General features: G+C 43.6%; 1 protein-coding gene and 1 long non-coding RNA gene across 2 annotated transcripts in view; one reads left to right on the top strand and one right to left on the bottom strand.

Annotated features, from left to right (window-relative positions):
- The window catches only part of LOC143510232 (heparan sulfate glucosamine 3-O-sulfotransferase 3A1), a 33,208-nt gene extending 18,754 nt beyond the window's left edge, over positions 1–14,454 (bottom strand). Inside the window, exon 1 of the mRNA XM_076999361.1 lies at positions 13,386–14,454. Coding sequence (XP_076855476.1) covers positions 13,386–13,978 — 593 coding nt within the window. The 5' untranslated portion in view covers positions 13,979–14,454. The remainder of the gene's footprint in view (positions 1–13,385) is intronic.
- LOC143510233 (uncharacterized) lies at positions 13,386–15,006 on the top strand. Its single transcript, XR_013129933.1, has 2 exons — positions 13,386–13,665; positions 13,778–15,006. It is a non-coding gene; the product is annotated as an uncharacterized LOC143510233 (long non-coding RNA).
- The last annotated feature ends 655 nt before the right edge of the window (positions 15,007–15,661 follow it).

Genomic DNA, 15,661 nt, shown 5'->3' with positions numbered 1-15,661 from the left:
ATATCAATCATTCTGAACGGCCCTGCCCCGACATCTCCACACCCCACACCTTGTACTGCCCCTGACCCCACCCCTGACATAGCCACACCCCACACTTTGTACCACCCCTGATCCTCCAATGCTGGCACGTCAGAACTATCTGATGTCCAGGGTGTCATGTTAGGCTGATTACCTAAGCATCACTCAAAAGGTGTAAGACCTGTAGTAGACCTGGTGAGTGAGTTTTGGGCCATCTCTGCCCAAGGAAGGAAAGTAGCCCAGTTGTTGGGATTATTGTAGCAGAATACGCGTAGGAACTTCCGCAACCCCCAACAATACATGTAGAAACAAGGGTTCTGCAGTCTGAGAAGCACTGGGCAAACCTGAAAAAGGGATAATTTTTACTCCGCAAGAGAAATGGTTCATGATGGTTAACACTGCTGTGTATCCCTGTGACTCAGGCAGGTCAAAATGTCTATGGCCACGTGTGTCCATTGATGTATAGATACAGGAAGAGGGTGGAGCTTACCAACAGGTATGGCTTTGGTGTCTTGCACTGTGAACAGATTGAACATGAGGCTACATATTGGTAGACATCAGTGGCCATGGATCCCCACCAATATCTTCCAGAGAGGAATTTCAGTGTGTGCGTTTTACCAGGGTGGCCAGTGGTCAGTGACGTGTGAGACCACGTAAGTATCCGATCGTGGCACTCTGCCGGGACATACCGTTTACCTGTGGGACACTCAGTAGGTGTCTACTGACTGCTCATCAGCACGTCGATCTCCTCATCGATCTCCCACCTGATGGAGGAGATTCGTTTTTCAGGAATTATAGCATCTCTGTCCAGTTCATCTGTGTTCCTGTCCTCTTGGTGTAGCCGGGCAAAAGCGACAGCTTTGTTGTTCTGAGAACCTGGTCTGTAGGTAATAGAAAAATCATGTTTGTCTCGCCGGTAGTTTGCGGGCATTGCGCATGTATTCTAAGTTGAGGTGATCTGTGATGCCCTTAAAGGGATAGTTGGCCTCCTCTAGCCAGTGGTGCCACTCATTCAAAGCCAACTTGATGGCCAGTAATTCTCTCTCAGATATTCCATATTTGCATTCCACAGGGGTGAGTTTATGCAAATAGAACGCTACAGGGTGCATTCGTGAACCCTCTAGTCTCTGTGAGAGGATGGCTCCCACACCTACATCAGAGGCGTCAACTGCCACAATAAAAGAAGCCACTGGAACTGAGTGTTTCAGCATGGGCGCAGTGGTAAAGGACATCTTCAGCCTCTCAACGGATCTATCTGCTTTGGCAGACCATGCCAATTTCCTAGGAGCCCCCTTAAGGAGAGCTGTGAGTGGCAATGGAGCTGAAATTACAGATAAACCGCCTATAGAAGTTGGCAAAACCCAGGAAGCTCTATAGTTGTCTCACCATGGTAGTTCTAGGCCAGTCTCGAATGGCTCTGACCTTGTTGTCATCCATTGTGATGCCCATCTGGCTAATCTTGAAGCCCAGGAAAGAGATTGCTTGTTTATTAAACTCACATTTCTCTGCCTTCACAAAGAGGTGATTCTTGAGAAGTATTTCCAACAACTTGCATACTTATGCATATGTGTGGGGAGGTCAGGTGAATAGATCAATAAATCATCGATATAAGCTATGACACATTTAGCCAGGTGTTCCCTAAGTATATCATTCATGAATGCCTGAAAGACGGAAGGAGCAACACTAAGGCCATATAGCATGACAAGATACTCGTAATGTCCCCGTATGGTACTGAAGGCCATCTTCCATTCATTTCCCTCCTTAATCCTCACCAGGTTATAAGCACTCCTATGGTCCAATTTAGTGAAGTACTTGGCCTCCCTCAACAGGTCCAGGGTAGCAGGTATGAGGGGTAACGGGTATGGTCTTACATATATGGTTAATGCCTCTGTAATCTACGCATGGCCTCAGACCTCCTTTTTTCGGACAAAGAAAAATTCACATGCAATGGGAGACGTGGAGGGACAGGAGAACCCCTGTTGAAGGGGCTCTTTGATATACTCTTCCATGGATTTGTCCTCCTGTCTGAAAGGATAGACAGGCTTTGAGTAGAACTGCTCCATCAATAATCTCAATTGCACAGTGATAAGGATGGTGTGGTGGCAACTGTGTAGCTTTCTCCTTGGTAAAAACTGCTATGAGATCCTGGTACTTGTTTGGGATGTGACGTGGAACAGAAGATGGTGTTTCGGGACTCTACTGAGGTGGAGCCTCAGTCTTGGATTGCAAACATTCTTTCATACAAAATGGTGACCAGGCGACCATCTCCACTTCTGTTCAAGAAATCTGAGGGTTATGTTTGTGTAACCATGGCAACCCTAATACCGCTGGGAAGTCAGATGTTTCAATTACAAAAAACGACGTAACCTCAGAATACAAAGCGCTAGAACAGATTTTAATGGGTTTTGTCCTGTGTAAAATGACACCCCTTCCTACTGGGGCGCCATCAAGAGAAGTTATGTTATATGTTCGGTTCAATGGTTCAAAGGGAATCCTTGGCGACTTGAGATAAAACTCCTCTCCACTCCTGAATCAATCAGTGCTTGGAACAGCAGAGTCACACTCTGTTGAAATAATCACAGGGATGGTAAAAGACTTGCGAATACAGTTATCGCCAACACTCACCCGGTTAGACTGAATGGTGAATTATGATTTCCTCTCTTGTTTAGTCCGCACGAGCTGAGGACAATCTCTTCCTCTATGTCTGGAATTACCACAATCCAAGCAATTACACAATACTCGTTTCCGAAATGTTGTTGGCGCTCTTCCCTTGTTAGACGAGTTGATTCGCACTGCATTGATTCCTCAGCATTCCTGGCATATTCGTAGGGTTGGGGCAGGTTACAACGTGTGCTTCGCTGTGATTTATGCTCCCGCAGTAAATGATCAATCCGGATAATAAGGGTGATGAGTTTGTTCAAAGTAAGACCCTCATCATTACAAGCCAGTTCCTGCACAACCTCCTCCTTTAAATCATTACGATATGTGATTAGCAGTGCTGTATCATTGCAGCCACTACCAGCTGCCACCGTATGGAATTCAAGAGCAAATTCTGCTGTGGTCCGGATACCTTGATGTCATTTAGGAAGAAGCTCTCCACAAGATTTTCCCCCATGAGCATGGTCAAACACTGCACGAAAGCAAGCGAGGAATTGGTCGGACGTTAGCTGGTTACTGCTCTCCCATACTGCTCTCTTTAAAGCCTTATTGGTAAGCCGTGAGAAAGAAAGTCACTTTACCATTATTGGTGCCTGGTGGCTGGTTATTGAAAAAAATCTCGTATTGCAGAAAGAAACCCCTGCCCTCCTCAGGTGACCCATTGTATTTCTCTGGCTTACTTACTTCATAGCAGGCTTGAGGAGTAGGAAGTGAATCACCCGTTGGGTTGGCAAGGTTAGGAGTAGACTTGGCCATAGCCTGTTTCATAACAACTTCTCACATTTTCTTGCTTAATTCCACCATAATTTTCTGCTTTCCCACTTGTTGCTGGAAAAGGGCTTCCAGAAAGACTCTTATATTCTCGAATTGGCATTGGTGCTGTTCAAGCATTTGGCCTTGAACCACCACTGTTTGAGCCACTCTGCCTGTCAGGCGACGTATTCTGTGACGGCTGGAACATGGTGTCTCGCAAACGTGTGCAGATGTAAAAATCATTTTTATTAAGCGAGCAGTAGCAGACAGTTCAACCGTAATTCAAGCTCCATGTCAAAAACAATCCAGGTTAGTTAACTAGCGATAACTAGGTCGAACCATAATAGAAAAGCTCAATATGCGTACTTCCAGGAGTTTTCGGCAATACTTCGCAAAAAGACTAAAGACTGGTGGAGTATATAAGGAAGATACTACATTGAGAACAGGTGTGAGTTAGTATTTAGGGGAGGAGAAATGAGGCAGATGACGATGGAAATTCTGGGTGCTGTGGTCTTCTTGGGTCTGCTGTATGACACCCTTTGTGTGATCAGTGGGGTCTCTTTGTGTGTTGAGCGGAGTCTTTGTGTGTTGAGAAGGGTTTATTTGTGTCTTGAGTGGGGTCTTTTTGTGTCTTGAGTGAACAGGCTTTGTGTTGAGTGGGGTCTCTGTGTGTTGAGTAGGGTCTCTTTGCATGTTGAGTAGGGTCTATTTGTGTGTTTAGTAGGGTCTCTGTGTGTTGAGTAGGCTCTGTTTGTGTGTTGACACTTCACTATGTGATGGAGGGGCACAGTACCCCCCCACTAATATCCCCCTCTGACTTATCCTCTTAACCCTGTCCCTAATATTTTGCCTTAGATTGGGTCAGTTGCTGAAATGCTTCCACTTCCACAGACCTGACACTTCCACAGATCTGACATTTCCACAGACCTGACATGGTTAAAGCATTACAGGGACTTCAGCCACAGTTCAACCTAAATGGGACCTACAACCGAATCAGAAACATGACCTACAACTGCATTGAACAACTGTGAGACTTATTAAGGACAAATTCAGAATCATAGACATTAAGATGGTCCACTACAGCATATAAGCTTTACCCAGGGAGAGGCAAAGTGTGACACCATGACACTCACCACAAACATGCAGTACATCCACACCACAAACATGCAGTACAACTGTATTACAAACACGCAGTACAACTGTATCACAAACATGCAGTACAGCCACACCACAAACACAAAGTACAGCCACATCAGAAACACACAGTACAGCCGCAGCACACACACGCAGTACAACCGCATCAGAATCGCATGCTACAGCCACATCAGAAACACACAGTACAGCCGCAGCACACACACGCAGTACAACCGCATCAGAATCGCATGCTACAGCCACATCAGAAACATCATGCAATTTGACCACATCAGAAACATAAATTGCAATGGCATCAGAAACACGCTACAACCGCACCATAAATATGCACTATAACCACTTCAAAAAGTATTCATCAGAAAAACTGTGCTTGAGAAGACATATGAGTACCCACAGGACTGTCAGTATTCCCCTCAAACACGCCTCACGAGCTTGGCTGGGATGCTGAGAGTTTGACCTGCATCATGTAGCGTTTACAGTCTAATTTATGACCTGTAATCAGAGTGCACTTAAACATCAGCACTTCCCTCCAGCACCGCCGCTGTTAACAAGAGCTCACGCCAGACTAGACCAGGAACTCAGGACAACGCCAAACGTTTCTCCTGTTTTACGGCCCTCTCTCTCCCTCTCTCTTCTTATTCTCTATCTGCCAAATTCTAACCTGCTGGCCGTCACTGATGAGCACAGAGGTCTCGTCTCTCCTGTCTTGTGATAAAACCATTTGCTGTGGGAAAGTGGAAACTATGGCACTTTCAGGGGGTTTCGGTTCCACCGTGCCGATCCTCTGAGGGCAGTAACATGCATGTGCTTGGCGCACGTATCGTTTACTCACAAGCCCCTCTCTCTGGGCGCATTGCCACCTGGCTCTCAATGAGTGCAGAGGTGAGACTGCGGTCCTCGTGACGCCAGACGTTCTCTGCTGCTTTGATCTACGGCAGTTCTGCAGTTATTTTTTTTCATTTTGGTTTTGTTTTTTTGGGGTGAATCATTTCTCATGGTGGTTGTCAGGTTGACTTTTAGTTGTAGAAATGACAGTGATTGCTTCAGGCTCACTGCCTCCCCCAAGCACAAAACTACAGTGTCAGTGACACACAAATGAAACACTCCACCTAACTGTATAACTAACTGACAGCTTGGGGCTTTAAAAAAATATTATGAGGGTTGAACACTTCAGTACCTTTCCTACATACATGTTGGGGGGTGGGGGGGACTCCCAAACAGTAGATTACTATGGCAGCTTCTGGTTGGAGTCTCCTCTCCAGACATGATGCAAGTCTCCTCAGGTTAGTCAGCATTGTGGCATCTGAAAGCTGTTCCTCTCCAGCAAGAGGGAGAAAATTAATCTGATCTTCACAGGCATGAATCCAGGAATCATTCAGGACTCATCCAGTAAATCATGTGTCCCTGGACTATAGAGCTGCCTCTCCAGTGCTGGTGTCTATAGGTTTTGGTTTCGCTGCTGTTTGTGAAGATATCTTATGAGCTGTGTGATTATAGGTCAAGACTTAGGCAAAGGAACAAGTCCACAATGCTACACAAGCTCCACGAAGACCAAGATGTCTCTTTATTACTAGCTTCTTTATCAGATGTTTTGTTACCCCATGGATTAGATTTTTAAAGTTAAGAAGTCGCCCTTCATTCTAATACATTCTAATTGTTCCTGTCATGTGTGAACACACAAGGGTAGTGTAGATTAATAGAGTAATTTCATAACTACTGGGTTTTAGTGTCAAAGGTTGTTTTCAAACCCAGCTTTCCCTGGAGTAAACTACATGCATCGGTCAGCAAACAGTGTAACATGAGTCAAGTGTAACTGATGCCCTAGCCCACAGTCGCACGTGCACCCGCACGCACATACACACACACACACACACACACACACACACACACACACACACACACACACACACACACTGCCTCTCTTATAGGGCTGGTCAGTCATCAATTACACCTTCTCTCCACACACACCCTCATCAAAGATTTGTCCACTCTATGATCCTGGTGGCTTGCACCATGTGGATGAAAGTTATCAATTAGAGCCCTGCTGGGCTGCCCTCAGGGACACGAACTCTAGCAGTGGGGCTAGCATAGCAGGTGAAGAAGTCAGGTGTGTGTGTGTGTGTGTGTGTGAGTGTGTGAGGAAGTGTCTTGGGAGTCGGCTGCACCTGCTGCCTCCCTTCAGAGCCCCACTGGGAGCAGATTCCCAGAATGCCTTCCAGGCAGCTGCTGACAGTCAGCTCTGTCATGCAGTCACCCCCCCCCCCCCCCCCCCCACACACACACACACAGACAAAGGGCCTTGGTGATCAGCTGCTTTGAATGTATTTGTGTCTATGTGGTGTTCAACCAGGGGCTTGTATCTGTGTGTGTGTGGGTGTGTGTGTATGTGTGTACTATATGTGTGTACTGGGGTTTGCAAGTGTGTATAGTCCTCCAACAAGAGGTGAGGGACCTCTCGTGTCTCGCATCACAATTATGCCCATAAGAGTTTTCCCAGCGCTGTAGGGCAATACTGTATGTGTGTGTGTGTGTGTGTGTGTGTGTGTGTGTGTGTGTGTGTGTGTGTGTGTGTGTGTGTGTGTGTGTGTGAGAGAGAGAGAGAGAGAGAGAGAGAGAGAGAAATCTCCTGAGATTGTGTTACTGACCTTCTTAACCCCAAAACACAACTTATAGTTCTGAATGAACTCTACCCTGGCCCTTATACGTTCACAGACACACTTGACACACACGCACAGACACACACACACACATGCCTGCACCCTCAGGTAGTGTCCTCTTTGTTTGGGGTGATGTCATAGTCCAGCTGGTTCCTGTCATCCTACCACTACACTTTTACACTTTTATGATCTTCAGATCCCTGCACAGGTACAGAAACCGATGCTCCAATGAGCAGCAGGCTTGTGTGTGTTTGTGTGTGTGTGTGTGTGTGTGTGTGTGTGTGTGTGTGTGTGTGTGTGTGTGTGTGTGTGTGTGTGTGTGTGAATGCCCACTGACTGCATCAGTGATTCATAGTCTTGTCTATTTCTACAGTCAGTAGCTTTGGGAGTTCCATCTTGGGCTCCAGGGATATGATCATTACTGAAGTGTTTATAATCTCAGGGATATGATAATAACTGAAGTGTTTATAATCTCAGGGATATGATAATAACTGAAGTGTTTATAATCTCAGGGATATGATAATAACTGAAGTGTTTATAATCTCAGGGATATGATCATTACTGAAGTGTTTATAATCTCAGGGATATGATAATAACTGAAGTGTTTATAATCTCAGGGATATGATCATAACTGAAGTGTTTATAATCTCAGGGATATGATCATAACTGAAGTGTTTATAATCTCAGGGATATGATCATTACTGAAGTGTTTATAATCTCAGGCATATGATAATAACTGAAGTGTTTATAATCTCAGGGATATGATCATAACTGAAGTGTTTATAATCTCAGGGATATGATAATAACTGAAGTGTTTATAATCTCAGGGATATGATCATAACTGAAGTGTTTATAATCTCAGGGATATGATCATAACTGAAGTGTTTATAATCTCAGGGATATGATCATAACTGAAGTGTTTATAATCTCAGGGATATGATAATAACTGAAGTGTTTATAATCTCAGGCATATGATAATAACTGAAGTGTTTATAATCTCAGGGATATGATCATAACTGAAGTGTTTATAATCTCAGGGATATGATAATAACTGAAGTGTTTATAATCTCAGGGATATGATCATAACTGAAGTGTTTATAATCTCAGGGATATGATCATAACTGAAGTGTTTATAATCTCAGGGATATGATCATAACTGAAGTGTTTATAATCTCAGGGATATGATAATAACTGAAGTGTTTATAATCTCAGGCATATGATAATAACTGAAGTGTTTATAATCTCAGGGATATGATAATAACTGAAGTGTTTATAATCTCAGGGATATGATAATAACTGAAGTGTTTATAATCTCAGGGATATGATCACAACTGAAGTGTTTATAATCTCAAGGATATGATAATAACTGAAGTGTTTATAATCTCAGGGATATGATCATAACTGAAGTGTTTATAATCTCAGGGATATGATAATAACTGAAGTGTTTATAGGATTTGGTCTGATTGTGTGGGCAAAGAATTTTGATCTGCACTTTCTGGCCTATAGAGTTTAGAGTATGTTTAAATGAGTCCAGACTAGAAGTGCTTTGATACATGCTCTCAAAATCCACAGGAGAGAAGCTTTAGCACAGACCTACTGATGGGGGAGGAAAACACACACACACACACACACACACACACACACACACACACACACACACACACACACACACACACACACACACACACACAGCTTCTCTTATGGAGAGTTTTGCCCCATTCCCTTGAGCCCCATGGGACTCCTGACTTTGCCATGAACTGCAGTTTCTGGTCTATTACTGAATTTCCTCTCTGATACACTGCTGCCTCTACAAACACTGTTACCCCTGATTTAGTGCAATATAACACCATTTAAATAAAATAAATTTTCTGTGTTCAGTTCAGTATGCCTTTGTGCTACAGCTACTGGAAACAATACTTTGAGAAGGCTCTTCATGGCCAACAGGGGTACAAACTGTTATTTTATATTTATTCAGTTTCTCTGTGATGTAAGTTCAGCCGAAGCCAAAGGTGAGGGGTCACGCAGGTCAGGAATATGGTGGTCTCCAGCTTGACCTCTGAAGTTGCAGGTCATGTATGCTTTATTGAGCAGGTGGTGATTCTGTGCTGTGATGCTGACCCAAGGCTCACGCAACCCCTCCACCTGTTTAAAGCCTCCCACTGTGGCCCCAACAGGTGAGAGTCACTCCACCGGCTGCTGGAGCAAACCAGGCCATGATGGACATTGGCCACAGCAGGATCTCACACTGCAGGATTGGGAGGGTTAGCCTATTTCTTTTGGGCCCTCTTGTCTACACTCAGATGGCTGATTACCCTAAGAAAACCCTGGGGGAACAAGCAATGCTTGTAACCAGTGATGAAGTCACTGACCGTGTGTCAGTTGTACAAAACCATGAGCAGCTTCCATTCTGTGTGATTATCGGCTTCCACACCACAGTAATGAGGATCAAATGATAATGTCTCATTATCACACACTGACTGTGTAGTGCAGAGATATACTGGATATACTAAGATTTGAAAACTTAGTTGGATACATAATGTTACAGACATGATGCTGTTGAGAGTGTAGAGATGAATACTGCTGCTTCACAGTGGCACCTTCTACTGACAGCCCTGCTGCTCTGTACAGCTTAGAAATGCTTACATAGATAATCTTAAAAAAACACAAAAACTCAGATGAGTCAGAGCACAGACGGGGAATATCACTCTGTTTAATGTTCCTTTCCTCAAACGAGGGCTTAGATACTGAGAAAATGTATAGTCTATAATCCACAACCAATCCAACTGCATACAAGTGCACGCACACACACACACACACACACACACACACACACACACACACACACTTCCATCCCCAGTTCCCACACACCACTTGGTCCAGTGTGTGTGATTCCCTCTCAGTCTCCCAGTCACCTATTATGAGAGACAAAGAGGCCGTCATCCTTGCGATGCTGATTGGTCTGTGTGTGGAGGCTTCAGAGTTCACTCTGAATAGAGACCCATAATTCCAGCAAATTGGACACAGTGATTAGTGCAAAAAAGCGAGGGGGGCATTCCTAACATTAGCAAGGGGGTGAAAGAGAGGGACAATTACCACAGAAGGGTGGGATGGGTGGGGTTTGAGGGGGAGTGGGTGAGGTGAGTGGGGTGAGTTAGGGTGGGTGGGGGTGAGTGGGGTTGGGTGGTTTGTGGGTGGGGTGGATGGGGGTGAGGGGGTTTATGAAGCAAAACTATTCCCATGTTTGTTTTCTTTCTTTCTGAGCCATTTGTATACAGCCATCAAATCACTGTGTTTGGCGCAGGGGTTTTGGCATGAGAGAGTGAGCAGCGAATGCTGGGAAGTGTTGTTTTGTTCTGTCTCTTGAACAGCTCTCTCTCTCTCTCACACACACACACGCACATACAAATACATAAATACTAAACCCCTCTCATCTCTATACAGGATAATCAAATAACGAAACCCCTCTCATCTCCATACAGGATAGTCAAATAACTAAACCCCTCTCATCTCCATACAGTATAGTCTAATAACTAAACCCCTCTCATCTCCATACAGGATAGTCAAATAACTAAACCCCTCTCATCTCCATACAGGATAGTCTAATAACTAAACCCCTCTCATCTCCATACAGGATAGCCTAATAACTAAACCCCTCTCATCTCCATACAGGATAGCCTAATAACTAAACCCCTCTCATCTGCATACAGGATAGCCTAATAACTAAACCCCTCTCATCTCCATACAGGATAGCCTAATAACTAAACCCCTCTCATCTCCATACAGGATAGTCTAATAACTAAACCCCTCTCATCTGCATACAGGATAGCCTAATAACTAAACCCCTCTCGCCTCTATACAGGATAATGTAATAACTAAACCCCTCTCATCTCCATACAGGATAGTTTAATAACTAAACCCCTCTCATCTCTATACAGGATAGCCTAATAACTAAACCCCTCTCGCCTCTATACAGGATAATGTAATAACTAAACCCATCTCATCTCCATACAGGATAGTTTAATAACTAAACCCCTCTCATCTCTATACAGGATAGCCTAATAACTAAAGCCCTCTCATCTCTATACAGGATAGCCTAATAACTAAAGCCCTCTCATCTCCATACAAGATAGTCTAATAACTAAACCCCTCTCATCTCCATACAGGATAATGTAATAACTAAACCCCTCTCATCTCCATACAGGATAGCCTAATAACTAAAGCCCTCTCATCTCCATACAGGATAGCCTAATAACTAAACCCCTCTCATCTCTATACAGGATAGCCTAATAACTAAACCCCTCTCATCTCCATACAAGATAGTCAAATAACTAAACCCCTCTGATACCCCTGCAGGATAGCCTAATAACTAAACCCTTCTTATCACCTTGTATTACCATTCTCTTTTAACAGCCTGGCCCTGGGAGCCCAGAACTACGCGCTTTGGCACCGATGAACCCAGCCGGCTCAGCTCACATTGTTTTCCCTCCGGTGTGATTTTTAATTCGAGGGAACCCCTCTCCTCTTAAAAGGAGAACCCATTAAGTGTATCGGTCTGTGAGGCCCGCCTTCAGAATCCTGCGTCACATTCCACGGAATCTTGGCAACAGCTCAGGATTGATGGGACTCTCACAGACACAAAACAGCACAATGGATGAATAGGTAAATAGAAGGGTGTGAGAGAGGGATGGCAGAAAGAGAGAGTCAATATTCGGTGGGAGGCACAGAGATGGAGCATGGCCTGGGGGGCAAGAGAGCAGGGTGTTGGGGAGCTCTGTATGACCCAGGGCAAAAGAGGGGAGGAGACAGGGGTATTTGGAAGGAAGTTCCTTCACACTCTTTTGCAGTGTGCGGCAGATGGTTCCTTAATCTAAAGGTGAATTATACCTTAAGAGAGTGACAGGCAACCATTCATTAAAGCCTTAAGCCACCTTAATAAGAGACCTGTGGCCCATTATGCAGAGCAGCCCGAGACAGCGGCTATTAAACTGTCTTGCGAGTAGGCAGATCCCAGAATCAACAGGCACGCTCACAAATCCGTCAGAGACCACGAGCAGAAATCGATTGTATTGGGCAGCACAGAAAGAATGAAAGAATTAAAATTTTTTTTTTTTCGGTGCATTTTTGCGTGTTCGGTTTTTTAAACCAAAGGAAGCAAATGTTATACCTTGTCGAACAAATTATAACAGTAATTTGAAGAATCGGTAGAGATGAGGAAAAAATGTGATTCACAGTAAAGACAAATGCTAATTTACAAAATCAACCGTGGTTGAATTTTGGCGTTGTAATACAATGATTCCCCTGCCCGCCTGAATCGTCTTCTTAAGTTCAGTGGAGTTCATAATTAATCAACTAATACTGCGTTTAAAACAATCCCATTAATGTGAAGTATTTGTGATAAGCTATGCAAAGCTTTCAAAATAAATAAATGTATAAATGGCAGTATTGATCTACCTTAAAAAATACCACACTATTGTCAAACTGAATCAAATTTGTGTTTTTTCCAGCGGTTTACCAAGATGAAACTTTAAAATCTACATTAAATGAAAATGTACAACCCTGATCTGAAAAAAGACTTTAAACTGCAAAACTGCACAATTTGTTGTCATAACCAACAAAACAAACTGAATAAGAGAACGAATTATTCCGATTTTTCTGGTTTTCCCCATCGAAATAAGTGTGTGTGTGTGTGTGTGTGTGTGTGTGTGTGTGTGTGTGTGTGTGTGTGTGTGTGTGTGTGTGTGTGTGTGTGTGTGTGTGAATTATAACAAATATTCATCTACTATCTAGTTTCAAAAACTGAAAAGGAGATAGCGGTGGCGGTTGCGAAACCAAAGAACTTCTGTTTAAAGAAAAATAAACTTTCTTTGCAGTTCAAGAAATCTCTCATGTGGGCTAATCGCTCATATTTCAGTAAGGGTGCTTATTTCTTGCCAGTGAGAGGCACTGGCCACGCATTTTTGCAATATGATGAAATTTCTTTTAATCTTTAGGCCTATATAAATATTTGTAGATAATAATAAGCCCGTTTTTATTAATAGGTCCTCGTTGGAAAAGACCTATTAGTCTATTAATAAGACCTATTATTATTATTATTATTATTATTAACGATGCTAATAAATACATTTGGTTATTAATTATTTAGCCTACCTGTACCAGTCCAGTCCGTTCTCATAGTTTCGGTCAAAGAAGTGCGGTTCGGCTCCCACGGCCCTGATGTCGGGGTGCACGCGGAGGAACTCCAGCAGCGCGCGCGTCCCGCCTTTCTTCACCCCGATTATTATAGCTTGTGGCAGCTTCTTGGTCCCTTCACCAAGCGGACTAAGCTTATCCGTCCCAAAATATGAGGATTTCGGCACAAAGTCCGCGTCAAAATGAGCAGGAAGCCTCATGTTGGAGTCAGGTAGCGCGCGCTCCTCTACTAATCCAGGTAAATCATTTTCACCTCCGCCGTATATAACACTGTCGAAGCGATGCCCGACACTTTGGTACCTAACGACCGATTTCGCAGTCCATTTCTGTAGTAGTCTTTTCCTCCTCAGAGACCGCAAGTGGTTTAGATCCGAGGCGAAGAATCTCACGACAGCTTCCGAGGTTTTCACCGGAGACGGTATGGTGCTGCAGCGGTCGGCGAGGCAGTGGAGAAAGTAGAGAGACGCGAGGATGGACAGCAACATCACCGCGAATTTCCTGAAGATGCTCTTATTAGATCGGGGATCCAAGACGACGGTACTAGATGCCATGTCGGTCCACGGGTCGCTTTGGTCGCAACCACAGCCATGCTAGACAGACATCCTCAGGTCTTGCCATCAAAAACGCAGGAGGGTTTCCAACGAGTACGGATCCAAAGTGGATTAGATTTCGCACGTGTTGGTCTCAAATATAATCACGCGTGTCCAGTTTCCGAGATCCGCATGTAGTATATTATTATTCTCTCAAAATATTTTAGTATTACATGTGTATTAGCACTATTGCTTTAACTGTATCATGCAGAGTTGAAATATTATTTGCATTTGTTCCTGCAAAATAGTTCACCAATCTAAACTTGTCTTATTTGTGTTATTAAATTTGCAAACGAAATTTCTGAAATATATCTATATCGAAACAAAAACAAACAAGCAAAAAGAAATTCAAGATCATTTTATAACGATCTTCCAGGTTGTCCTAAACTTTAACTCCACTCTCTGTCCACGTGTTGCTTGCGCCTAACTTCTGGAAGTCGTCATTAATAATAGACTTGTCGATGTCCAATCGCTTGCGATCAATCCCTTTAGAGCTTGTGGAATTTGTTTAACAGTGACCAATGAAATGCTGAGTGGGCGGTAACAGTGTCACCAACCTGTCATACCCTCTGACGAACTGTCATACTCGCACCGGATGCAAATATCACGTTCTCAATCTTTGGTGGCAGTCAAATAAAGTAGGCTACTTAGGCGATCATTTGGTATTTCCAGTGAATGTTTAACAGGTTTTCAGTTTTTGAAAACTACATTACAAAAGTTCACGAACTACAATAACTGATCAGTTAAGACGTCATATAAATAGCCTACATTTCTTTTTACAGTTATAAATAAAATAAAATGTACAAAATGTAAAACTTTTTACTTTTTAACATTTACTGTACTTTCAACATGGAACCTATTTGCAATTTTCCCATAAACCAATGAAAATGGTTTAATGTATCATAGTGGAAGTATCATATAGACTCACATCTGTTATATATTTTTAATGTTTGTCTTTGAGTGTGTGAAATAAACAATGTGTAACTAAATGATTTTTTTCATGCATTTGTGTAATCCTGAACAGAATGTAATTGACAGTTCTGTAATACACAGTTTGCACACAATACAGGCATGCGCATATAGATACTGTGCTAATCAGAAGAATGCAAACCTACATTACAGCATGACAAAAGCTAAAAACCGTCTCCGCACCCTCCAGCACACCCCCCGTCTCCGGGGGCTTTGGTTGACTCTGCGTGTCCTCTTGTCCTACAACACTCTTCTGCACTTTTTCATCTAAACAGTTTGACTAATGCATCATTCGGTCAGCCTACTGACAACACTTCTGATGTTTGGAAACACTCTCCCTGCCCGGATGTCTGTCGCTCCTCACGGCCGCCCAGGACGAGTCTGTCTCGCTGCTCCGCCTTTCACACATCCTGTTTTTTTTTTTATAAGCAGTGGAACAGTGTGCAGCAAACTAAAAGTAACAAAGTCACATTATTTCTTTACAAGTGAACAAGAACAGAACCAAATGTTTCACATCTGCTCAGTTTGTGCCATTAGCATGAGAAAGACTGCAGAGTTGGTGAATGCACTACAGCCCACCAGCTCAGAATAGCAGCGGAGACCTCCATCACAGTGCCGGTCCCGCTTACACCAGATGTCTCTGTGTTGCCGACACAAAGCAGGGGCTGCCTTGCC

The sequence above is a fragment of the Brachyhypopomus gauderio genome, chromosome 3 (assembly GCF_052324685.1).
Source record: "Brachyhypopomus gauderio isolate BG-103 chromosome 3, BGAUD_0.2, whole genome shotgun sequence".
Lineage (NCBI taxonomy): Eukaryota > Metazoa > Chordata > Actinopteri > Gymnotiformes > Hypopomidae > Brachyhypopomus > Brachyhypopomus gauderio.
This window is presented reverse-complemented; position numbering and strand designations above follow the sequence as displayed.